General features: G+C 43.3%; 1 protein-coding gene across 1 annotated transcript in view; it reads right to left on the minus strand.

Moving 5' to 3' along the window:
* Window positions 1–286: 286 nt before the first annotated feature.
* The window catches only part of PSMD14 (proteasome 26S subunit, non-ATPase 14), a 77,589-nt gene continuing 65,049 nt past the window's right edge, over window positions 287–12,826 (minus strand). Inside the window, exons 8-11 of the mRNA XM_044303467.1 lie at window positions 8,981–9,055; window positions 5,275–5,400; window positions 1,614–1,676; window positions 287–939 (exon numbers count right to left, since the gene is read on the minus strand). Of these exons, the coding sequence (XP_044159402.1) occupies window positions 841–939; window positions 1,614–1,676; window positions 5,275–5,400; window positions 8,981–9,055 (363 nt within the window). The 3' untranslated portion in view covers window positions 287–840. The remainder of the gene's footprint in view (window positions 940–1,613; window positions 1,677–5,274; window positions 5,401–8,980; window positions 9,056–12,826) is intronic.

The raw sequence follows: 12,826 nt of genomic DNA on the forward strand, positions 1-12,826 counted from the left end.
TGGGCCCCTGCTAATCACATACTGAAAGGAGCATGCAGGGAGTTGTAGTTTCACAACAACTGGAGTGCCGAAGGTTGCTGATCCCTGACCTAGAAAAACAATTGGAACAATGAATGGGGAGATCTCTGGATCCATGTCAGGTACAGGGCTGGTTCTAGCTTTGTTGTTAGAAAGATTGTCATGTACTATATGATGTCTAATTTTAATTTTTTACATCAATTATGACATAACCCTTTTAAGTTCTGTTTTGCAAAGAAAAAAAAAACAAAAAAAAACAAAACACAAATTAACAGAAATGTGTAAATGTATTTTTATTATGAAGCAACAATTGGAGCATGGATTTCCCAGATATTAAATGTAGACTTTAATAAAATTTGCCCAGCTAATGTTTAAAGAAGGCTGTCGTCTGCAAAGTCCCTGACATCTAGGAACAGAAGTAATTATACAAGAGAGACAGAGAGGTGTTGCTGCACCGCTCCCAGGTCACCAGCAATGCCAGATGTCCCCAACTAAAGCAGCAGTTCATGTTCTTGGATGTCTTTGACTCGGGTGAAACGGACTTTATAACTGACAGGGAACGAGTTGTTAACCCTGTTGCTGCCAGAGGCTCTAGACGCATGCTCGATTTGTGGCCATGTAGCCCCGTTATGTACATAGGATTTTACCAGAATTTTTATATTAAAAGACTAAACTGCATGAAATAATAAAAAAAAAACCCTAGGAAAAAAAACATTGCAGCCGAGTATCATGAAAGAACAGGAACAGTCTTGGAGGCCGACCGCGGTTTTCATACATAACCCACTTCACAAGAACAAAAAGACGCTCTCTCCAATAAATCCGTTATTTAAATACGACCGTGTCTAACATGGCTGCTAAACACTGGACAATGTTTGAGGTCATCAGAACATCCACGTGTTCTTCCAAGTGGCGCTTGGGATCCTGTGAGGAAAAAACAAAGAAAACTGGTAACTTAAGGGCCCTGGTGAGACTCCTATACTGATGACCTATCCTCACCATAGGTCATCAATTTTATCTGCAGGAGTCAGATTCCTGGCACCCCGCCGATCAGCAGTTTGAAAAGCGATGCGGCACCTCTTATGGCCAGTGACGTCACGTTAATCGGTCGCATGGATTAGTTGCAAATGAATGGGCCCGAGATGCAATACCAAGCGTGGCTGCTATACAATGCCGTGGGCTCTTCAAACAGCTGATCTGCTGGGGTACTGGGTGTCAGACCCCCACCAATCAGATACTAATGACTTCTCCTGTGGATAGGTCATCAGGGAATATGTTCAACATATACCTCAGACGTGTACAAAACAAGGTGTGAACTTGGCCTTTGCTATTGACAATTTTTTCCCTGATACGCAAATAGGGTGAAATCTGTCAATTAAGCTGACCCGGGCGGGCAGAAACTGACAGGTGCCGACCCTGTAATGCTTCTCCCTGTTCCCGGTAATCAGGGAGCCTGTCAGGATTTCATGTTGCTCACAGCTCGGGCAGCAAGAAGCTCCTAACGGGTTCCAAGGTTTCTTTTAAAGCCCAAACTACTGAACTCTTCTTCACATTTACCACGACTCCAACCATCTGATGGAGTATAAGAGGTTACGTACCTGTTTCCCAACATTTTTTATGGCAAGCTGCTCAGGTGTCATCTTATCTTCCTCTTCCACAGCCTGAAAGAGAGGAGGAAATGCAGAAAATGATTCATGGCTGCGCAAAAATGACTTACAAGATTGAATATTAACATACAATACATTGCACAATTGATGCTCATGTTCTAAGTCTGGAACCTTCTTTAGTTCACTTTTAATTCCACAACCTGCAGACAGATTTCATTTACAGGGCATCTGTCAGCAGATTTGTACCTATGACACTGGCTGACCTGTTACATGAGCGCTTGGCAGCTGAAGGCATCTGTGTTGGTCCCATGTTCATACGTGTCCGTATTACTGAGAAAAATTATGTTTTATTATATGCAAATGAGCTTCCAGGAGCAACGGAGGAGTTTCCACTGCACCTATAGGCTCTGCGCTCTCTGCACTTTGATTGACGGGGCCATTCAGTAAAAATGTGATCACGCCAGCCTGGCCCCGTCAAAGTGCAGAGGGCACGGCAGTGAGAGCAAAACCTCTAGTTGTAACGGAAATGCCCCCGTTGCTCCTAGAGGCTTATTTGCATATATTAAATAGTTATTTCTCTCAGCCCTTTTCCTAAACATTTGAATTGTAATACGGGAGACAAAAACACTGCTTACCGTGCAGAGAGTGATTTAGTATTTCATTATAATACCAAACTTAATTGGAATTTTACTTTATTCAAATTATTCAGATTATTTCTCAACAGAAAAATGCTCCTCAGTGGCGGCTTGAAACGTGGCTCTCGGCAACTGGACCACCTTATTATTTAAAGCTCCATTTACAGCCAACAATTGCAAATTTTGGATGGGGGGGGGGGGGGGGGTTGAAGCAGGGAGCTGGGCACTCAACATTGTGTTTCAATTTTACAGTTGGTGCATTTTCTAGGAAAATTTCTATGTATGTGGTGAACACAAACCCTCATTATAAGCAGGCTATACACCCCATATTCTTGGGCTATGCATCCGTCCAGCACCTGTGCCAAAAGTATCCTGTGCTCATACACTGAACCTAAACTCGAAAGGTGGTGTTAAACAGGGCCTGTGACGTCCTCGGAGAAATACCACTGGCTGCATACGGAAACTAATGCCAATGACGGCGACTGAACAGGGGAATCCGGGAGGGGAAAAAAAGGAAACGGTGCCGGAGTTACCAAAGATAAGGTGTGCAGTCAAATTTATTTCTGAGAAAGTGACAGGTCCCCTTTAACATAAGCCTATAGATTGGGGTGAAAATAAATATCTATAATGTATCATACAGTCCATATAGCATGAAGCTACTACCATCATATGGGCAAAATTATAGAAAAAAAAATAAAAGCTTTAATACAAGATAACGGACGTAAAAACAAATCGCTCACACCGCAGCTTTCTCATGTAAGTGCATTGTATAGAGCTTTCTAATAAATATGACCATGCGCCTCTCTCCTCCATATTCTTACAAGCTTTCAATGAAATGTGTACAGATCCAATTTGCCAATGCAGAAGAAAGCTGAATGTTTTCCTCCCGTCTAACAGCAGACTGTGACCGTGATGCCACAAGAGAGATTTCACCTTCGAGTCTCTCAGAGCTACATGGAAAGCTTCTCAATGCCATGCCTGACACCCACTCTCATCTACTGGCAGCAGCCACATTGGGAAAAAAATTGAAATGACAACACACGCTACAGGCTCGGATCCTAATCAGTTCCCGCTGCATGGCGACTTGAACGTTTGTCTGATATATGTAAATGGGATTCAGTAACGAGCTAACAAGAGAGGGGAAAAGCAAAGCCATTTGTAAGCACATACATATATATATATATATATATATATATATATATATATATATATATATATATATATATATATATATATATATATATATATATATATATATATATATATATGAGGATCTCGTCCCCCTTCACCGTTTACCAGGCACAGCGCTGTGCATTTTGTAGTGGCAGTGCCTGGTATTGCAGCTCTCATTTGAATGGGAGAGCAGTACCAGCCACCGCCACGACTGTGCCTGGTAAAAAGTGAGAGGGCCCCTTCAATCAGCTAACTGGAGGGGGTGCCAGGAATAGGACCCCCACCAATTGAATACTGATGACCTATCCTAACCTTTAAAGTCTTAGTACACCCCTTAAGTCCCCCCCAAGAACAAGCTCTCTTGGTGCCCAAGGAAGAGAATACGATATTTGACACCCCATAGTCAGAGGACCGGTGGGACAAACTTCAGCGTGTCTGTAGTGTCCGTCGGTTCCTGTACATCCTTCACCTTTCTTATGTCTATATTTTGGTCCATAAATTGTGTCCCCCCTTTATCCCAAAGGCAGCCGCCTACTCCTCATACCCGTTCCTGCAGTATTTATCCACAGCCTACCCAGGCTTGCATTAAAACCTCCATTTGTGATATGCGTGGGACAGGACAAGTAGGAATCACTTCAAGGTATAAAATATCTTCACTTCAAATACCAAGGTGCCGATAATCCAACGATAAATTATCTGAACTCGCTACCGTTTTATCACGCTATGTGGCGTAAAGCAGACGTCCAGTCTTAGTTTAGTAAATGACTTTAGATTTAAATCACTACATGTGGGTAACGCATAAAGGGGGCTGCCACACGTGCTGAATACCCACTCTAAAAAGTCTCTCTCATCAGAGGCTCTTGCGCCATAGAATATGTCAGCAACGTGTGACTGGTTGGGTTCCAACCATTGTCTTCCATGCATGCACATGGGAAAAGCAGACCAGTGCCAAACACAAAACACAAAGTGGCATTTACTTGCATTGCTGTCACTTCCTTTTAGTTAGGCCCCATGCACCTGAAAGGAATTTATATGAACCGCATTTTTTTATTTTTTTTTGCAGATCAGATGCAGAACCATTTATTTCAATGGGGCTCCAAAAAATGTGGACAGCACAACGTGTACCATCTTGCTTCCGTATGTCTGTTCTGCTGGACCCCCAAAAAAGATAGAACATGTCCTATCCCTTACCAATAGGTCTCCAATGTCTTTTGAGACAACCACTGTAATGTTATGTCTTTCTTTTGAGGCCCCATGCACATAAAAACTGATCCTTGAAAAAATTAAGAACTTCCATGTTCATTCTGCATTTTTCACACTCTGATCAGTAGAAAAAAAACGGAAAACAGGACCTGCTGTGAGCTTGGGGACACGGATACATGTGCATTGAATTGTATGGGCCAGTGTGCAGTCCAGATAGTGAAGTACACCAAGGGAAATATGGTCTTGTGTGTAAGCCCTAATGATGTCGTCAGGACTAGTGTTGAGTGAACTTCTGTTTTCAAGTTCGGTGTACAAGGTTCGGGATATCCAAGTATTCCGTTTCGTGGTAGCGGAATCCATAACGAAATTCTTAGATATCCCAAACCCTGAATCTTGTAGGCCGAACTTGAAAACAGAAGTTTGCTCAACTTTAGTCAGCACTCCAAAATGTTTTGCCGAATGTTCTACAATTATTCCACTAGGAAATAAATATAGGCAAGATCGGAGACCCCATCTATACCTTGTAGCCAATATGATAAGAAGCATGCGGCTGACTTGTCATCAGACTGGCTATAATGCAGCCCACACAGGATTTCCTTATGTACTAAAAAGACTAAACTCCTAGAACACGTGCTGGATACCTTATTATAATTCTTGGCAAGCTCCAACATCTCCTTCACAACCGTCTCGTTGAGTTTACAGTGTTCACTGTAGTCCTGAAGTGTCAGTCCCTCCATCCAGCTCTTCTTGTGCAAGTTCAACAGCATCTGCAACAGAAACATTCACCGAATCATAACCATCTGAAAGCAACAAAACAAACTGCTGCCAATAAATGAATATAAGAAAAATGACAACAAGATGCAGCAGATGACAAACTACAATCTCCCAGCACATCATTCAGTGAGAAGTTGTGTGCACACCACATAGCTGATGGGATGCTGGACTTTCATATAGGTAACATGCGGCACAATGTTGGGCTTCTCATTCTAAACATTAAAGGCTATGAAAATCTTCAGGGGCAAATTTTTTTAGGATTGCATTTTACTCATTTTGGGCAAAGGCTACTTTCACACTAGCTGCCCCAGAGGTGCCCCCCAACAACTTGTGGGGTCTCCCACCTAATAGGACCATCAGTGTCCAACTCCTTTACACCCTAAAGATCCACTGATCTAAGGATTGCCTTTTGCATACTTTGGATTTTTCCCCTGATGATAGACCACTTAAAACGTGACACGTTGGGAACTATCCTATAGGGCAGTGATGGCTAAAACTACAACTCCCAAGATGCCCCCCTTGCCTGGCTGCTCTCAGAACTCTATAGAAATAAATGGAGCATGCTGGGAGTCGTAGTTTCACCACAGCTGGAGTGCCAAGGTTAGCCCTCACTGCTATAGGGCATAATTGGGATACCTCCATATCCTAGGGTAAGGTATCCTGACAGGGCCGCCCCTTGCGGGGTAGGAACTCTGTATAGACAGGCAGGTGAACAATAGCAATGCCCCCATCCCCAATTAGGGATCATTAGGGATATTGGTGCCCTGCACTGTCTACTTTTCACACTAGCGTTTCTATTTTCCGGTATTGAGATCCGCCATAGGGTGTCAATACCGGGAAAAAAACACTTCCGTTTTGTCCAGATTCATCGTTAATGGGGACAAAACGTAACTGAACAGAATGCTCCAAAAGGAATTCCATTCCGTTCTCATGCCTGGGATGCGGAGCAAAACGAATCTGTCATAACCCACAATGCAAGTCAATGGGGGACGAATCAGAATTCTCTGACAATAGAAAACGGATCTGTTCCCCAGTTGACTTTCAATGGAGTTCATGACGGATCCGTCTTGGCTATGTTACAGATAATACAACCGGATCTGTTCATAACCGATACAGATGGTTGTATTATCGGTAACGGAAGTGTTTTTGCTGAACGCTGCCGAATCCAGCAAAAATGCTGGTGTGAAAGTAGCCTAAAATCAGTTTTTCAATTGGTCTTTAATTAAAAATTTTCTATAGGGTTAAGTTTCAGTCTGCAGACTGTGTTTTACACTGAAGTACACCATGTTGCTGTTCTGACCGGTGGATGGATAACCCTAATCTCTGAATTCCTGACAGCTCATAAACTAACAATGTTTATGAGCCGTCAGTTCAGAGATCGTGCTTCACATAAGCCGTCAGAACAGCAACACGATTGGACTCTGTGTAAAGCAGAAAGTGAGTGTCTTGTAGATGGACTGAAATATAACCCTGTAGAACAAAAACTGGTTTTTTTTTTTTTTTTTATAAAGACCATTTTCTAAATATATTTTTAGCCCAATATAAGTAAAATGCAATCATAAAAAAAAAAAAATAGCCTTTAATCATCGGTAAAAATGGTGTTCACTATGTCTAATTAGACATATTACACCTAGAGACCACCTGTCACCTCCCTTAGGGTGTCTTAAATTCAGTGGGTGAATATAGCAGCTTTTAAACATGAAGCACGTTCCGTATGAAAAAATAAATAAAAAAAGTCAAATTATTATAATTTTTTTAAGTTATCACAGGATATTTAATAAATGTCTGCGCTCACTTTAGGCCCAACCTCTAGGAAACCACAGGGGGTCCCAAGCAGCCCTTTTCTCCATGGTGTATGAATGCAGTGGAGGAGGAAATTGAATGGAGTCATGCGTGTGCCCTGGAGAACCCTTCAATGTTCTTCTCACTGACATGCAGAGAGAAGGAACGTGTGTGCGCGCGCACATGTGTGGGGGAAACCACCGCTCTAGTGATCGGTGCAGATGCTGGTGGTGGGGACCCAACTCTGGGACCTGCATCTAACTACAGAACGGACCCTGGACCACTCCTTTCTGCCAGGTAGGAGCTTTCTGGAGATAAGCACTTGTCCCAGAGATGGAATCTGCATCTATCAAACAATTATGACATATCCACAGCATATACTATAAATAGGGATGAGCGAATAGACCTTGGATGAAACATCCAATGTCAATTCACAAAACTTCGTTTCAATATTGTACGGAGTGAGCGCTCCGTACAGTATTAGAATGTATTGACTCAGATGAGCCTAAAGTTATTACTTCGCGAAGTCTTGCGAGACTTGCATAATAACTTCAGAAATTTATTTCTACTGTAAAATAAATATTTCATGAACTCTGGTTCGGTTCCAAGGTACCAGAGTTCGGGAAATTATTTTTTAGAGTAGAAATCAATTAATGAAGTTATTAAGCGAAGTCTCGCGAGACTTCGCAAAGTAATGACTTCGGCTCATCGGAGCCAATACATTCTAATACTGTACGGAGCGATCACTCCGTACGGCATTGAAACAAAGTTTTATGCGAATCGACTCTGGATGTTTCATCCGAAGTTGATTCGCTCATCCCCAACTATAAATATTTTATACAATATCTCAAACCAGCTAATGCTGTGTCTTCTGGGCTGGACATAACACCTAGTCTGCCCCTTGTCCTATTTATAATTGAAGGATAGTCTACAACTACATTTTACGTGGCAAGTACTGCACAAATGGAAAGCAAATAAAAAAGGTGCATTTTCTAATATGTAAAAAAAATATGAAAAAATTATATATAGATTAACAGATCCTACTGGCTTATAATGGTTTTTTATAAACATACAGGCTACACTATTCTGCCTGTTGGAACTGAACTGAGACACCGCGCAGGTTTTCAAACTCTTCCAACAGCAGTTAAAGGGAACCTGTCATCAACGTTGTGCTGCCCATACTAACGGCATAATAAAGTAGAAACAGGTGAAGTTGATTTCAGCGGTCTGTCATTTATAAGTTAAATGCAAGTGGTTGCCGAGAACCAACATCACAATCATTGCAGACTGGGCCTGGAAAAGAGTCACGGCCACCTGAGAAGAGTCATGGTTATTCCTGCTCTCCTGCCCACCTGCTGATGACTGACAGGCTTCTACCTAGTTTTCTTCCTTTCTGTCTAGGAGAGAACTGCCAATCATCAGCAGATGGGCGGGAAGAGCAGGAGATTATGAATAACCAGGACTCTTCTCAGGTAGAATTGACTCTTTTCCAGGCCTGGGCTGCAATGATGAAGATGCTGGTTCTCGGCAACCACTGACTTTTAGCTCATGAGTGACACACCGCTGACATCAGCATTTCTGTCACTATTTTATGCTTCCCCTCAGTGAGGTCACCATAAAGTTGATAATAGGTTCCCTTTAATATTTGCATAAATGAAAGAAAAACCATAAACCGAAAGTAAGATGCAAGGGATAAAACTCTGGTGTCGTCCTCTCTGCCACTTATTGCAGACTGTCCCCATGAACACATCCCCAGATAATACCTGCAGCAATGGCAGTAGAAATACTCACCTTTTGTTCCAGCTCGTTCTTCCTGTAGTTAATGGTTATAGAGTAGTAGTGCCTGTTCAGTCCGTGAATTAGTGCCTATGGAAAAACAAACTGGCATCAGATAAAGATTACATACACACTTTGCCTGGAGTTTAATGGTCTGGACACAAGACATGACTGCACTGCATAAAGTCGAGCTTTGTTCCGCACTGATGGTCCAGTTTGGAGTGGGCGGCTTTGACCCACTGTGAATCACCGGAATTCTGTGGGGAGACCAGACTAGTGCTCAATCCCTTTGGAAGTGGAACATTACACGGCTCCCACTGATATGGCTGAACTTTCCATGTAATGCATGGACATGGTGAGTTCTTCACTGCAAGAGAAGCTCTTTGTAGTCACTTTTTGCTCTGGCTATTAGGTTAGGGATATGAATGGATGACCCTCCGCTCTATTAACTCAGAATCTCCTGCTGAGACACCAGATCCACTCAGAGAATCTGACCGATAGAAACATTCAAAATCTGCATTACAAAGTTGGGTGGTACGCCCTCCATTCATTTTTATGGGACTATTTTCTATAAAAGTGAATAGACAGAACGCTACGCAAGCACGGTGCACTCTCGTTCACTTTGGGGGCCCCACTCAGGATAGATAGTTGCGGGTCTCAGATGTGCCACCAAAGTGTGAGGTAACAACTCCTTTGAAGGGTACCTGTCAACATGAAAATGCAGTGCAGTCTATAGGAGGAGCTGAGCAGATTGATGTACAGTTGTATTTTAACCTATTCAGCATAACTTGAATTTTATTAATTAAAAGGGGCTATCCCACTTAGCGTTTTTATACTTACCTGCTGCCACCGCGCGTTCACTTCCTGGATTCTGGCTGGGGGCAGGCTTCTTCTCCCGGCCGTGCCGCACGCTGGACTGAATGCGCACGCCGCCGCGCATGCGCAATGGTGACTTATTCCTACAGAGCCGGCGTGCGCGTTCGCAGCTCTGTACTATTCTGGCCGGGAAGAAGTCACCGTCGCGCATGCGCGGCAGCGTGCGCGTTCAGAACAGCGAGCGGACTGGCCGGGAGAAAAGAAGGAGTCTTCTGGGCAAGCGCGACCTTCCGGCTTTTGGAGAAGAACAATGGTCGTAACCAGGGGAGACCGAGTCACAACAATCAGGTAAGTGGGTATGAATTTTATCCTAAACGGTGGGGATTTGTTAATAAAGTATATTTACAAAAATGATCACTGTCAAATCATTAACAGATTTAACAGTGATCATTATGATGGGATAACCCCTTTAACAGATTTAACAGTGATCATTATGATGGGATAACCCCTTTAAGCCTCTGCATTTTCTAGGCTGAAGAGTCATGTGGGCGGTCCTTCCTACTGATTGACAGCTAAGTGTCTGTTTAGCCACGCTGTTGTCACTGAGAAGGAGCACCCACTTGACTCCTTAGCATAGAATGAGCAGAGGTTTAAAAGGTTCTGCAGGGCTTTACCTAAATCCTGTTTTTCAGTTAGGGTCCATTCACATGTCTGTGAATGTGTCCGCACCCGTTCCGCAAATTGCGGAACGGATGCGGACCCATTCATTCTCTATGGGGCAGGAATGGATGCGGACAGCACACAGTGTGCTGTCCTCATTTGCATTTCCGGAGCGAGGCCCCAATCTTCTGGTCTGCGGCTCCCGTAAAAAATAGAACATGGTCTATTCTTGTCTACAATTGCGGACAAGAATAGGCAGTTCTATGGGGGTGCCGGGCGGGTGTATTGCGGATCCGCAATACACTACGGACGTGTGAATGGACCCTTAAAAGGGTTGTCCGGGTTTAGACCTGAACCCAGACAAATCCCAATTTTCACCCAGGCAGCCCCGCTAATATGAGCATCAGAGCATTTCAAGCTCTGATGCTCTCCTTTGTCATGTGCTGAATCGTCAGGGCAAAGGCTTTTTTTTTGGGGAGATCCGGTGATGTATCGGGCTTTACATGGGTAAAGCTAGGCAGAGGCTTAACATCTAGCAGTGAGACCGCTGACATCATCAGCACTAATGGGTGGGCTTTATCACTGCCTAGCCTGTAAAGCGGCTAGGGCAGCACTAAAGCCCACCAATCGGAGCCGGTGAAGTCACTAGAATACACTGCACGGCAGAAGCCTCCGACTAGCAGTATAAAAACAAACAAAACAGCCCTATACAGCGCAGGGCAAAGGAGAGCATCAGAGCATGATGCTCATATCAGGGGGGCTGCCTGGGTGAAAATGAGGGTATGTCCAGGTTCAGCTCTGAACCCGAACAACCCCTTTAACCTGTGGAAAAAAAGATGGTTTCAGCAGTACTTAGAAATATCGGGTGTGATCACGTAACTACGTGAATGGCTGCGGGCTCTCCTGCTGAAGTCCTGACTGGATGTGCTCCGGTGTCTTCCTGTTCAGCTGCATCTACACTATGCAAAGAACAGGAAGACAAAGGAACACATAAATTACAGGTTATACTGAATCTTTTCCCATAAAACTGCACATCTATTGGCTCAGCTCCTCCTGAATTGTGCTGCCTGCAAATTGCGCTGCATTTTCATGGCGACAGGTTCCCCTCAAATCCATACACGGTAAACAGATTGCTTCAGGAAACCTGAAAGGAAGCAACTTTACGGCAAACCTTTTACAGCTTAATTACACACTTTTAGAAAGAACAATTAGGAGAAGTAAAAAAATCTGACTAATTATTTTAACATGGCGAAAAGCAGGCGCTTGTTATCTTCAATTAGTACAACCTAAGGTGCGGTGGAGAATTATAATTTTTTTCCCCGAGAGTCTGAAGCGTAGGATGTTCTTCACCCCTCTAAACGATAATGAAGGAGCAAAATGTTTATGCTGAAGGTCATTACAGGTTGGCTAAAGGGTCCGGTGTACGCTATTCTCTAGAAACCTGCAAGTGTGGACTTGTCCAGCCCCAAACGCCAAGACAATTTCTCTTCTCATTAGGACCTAGGGTTGTTGTTTTTTAATGTACACTTGGCGTTCTTGAGTGATCACATAACACCTTGCTTTAATTTATTCTCGTTAACGGGAAGAAAAAAAGTGAAAAAAAAAAAAATTATAATAATAAATTTAGAACCTGCTGTTAAAAGCTTAAACGGACATAGCCAGACCTCAACGATAGCTTGTAAGCCCCAAATCCCCAGACGATGGACTCCAACCACAACAGGCGTATAGAATTTCAGGAAGGATCTTTATTGGACACCAAGGAAAATCATTAGTTATATTTTCTATAGGGTAAATGATCAGATGGAGCGCTGCGCTTAGGCTACTTTCACCCTAGCGTTTCTATTTTCCGGTATTGAGATCCGGCAGAGGATCTCAATATCGGAGAAAAACGCTTCCATTTTGTCCCCATTCATTGTCAACGGGGACAAAACATAACTGAACAGAACGCTCCAAAATGCATTTAGTTCCATTTGAATGAACTGCGGTTTTCTTTCCATCATGGGTTGTGGAGAAAAGGGGATCTGGTATGACCCATAATGCAAGTCAATGGGGATGGATCTGTTTTCTCTGACCCCCATTGACTTTCCTATACAACCGGATCCGTTCATAACGGATGCAGTTGGTTGTATTATCAGAATGGAAGCGTTTTTGCTGATCCCTGCCGGATCCAGCAAAAACGCTAGTGTGAAAGTAGCCGTAATGATGCAGCGTCGGACTCTCACTTCTATAATAAGGGTTATTATTGGGATCACTCACGCTTCCCCCCCCCCAGAAGAATCCCTATCCTTACAAATAAGCTTGAGCGAATCGAGCTTCAGATCATATGGCCTGTATTTGTTCTAGATTGTAAAAACCTAAAAAACATTCAATTTTTCCTTTTTTTAA

This window comes from Bufo gargarizans, chromosome 8 (assembly GCF_014858855.1).
Source record: "Bufo gargarizans isolate SCDJY-AF-19 chromosome 8, ASM1485885v1, whole genome shotgun sequence".
NCBI classification, from domain to species: Eukaryota; Metazoa; Chordata; class Amphibia; order Anura; family Bufonidae; genus Bufo; species Bufo gargarizans.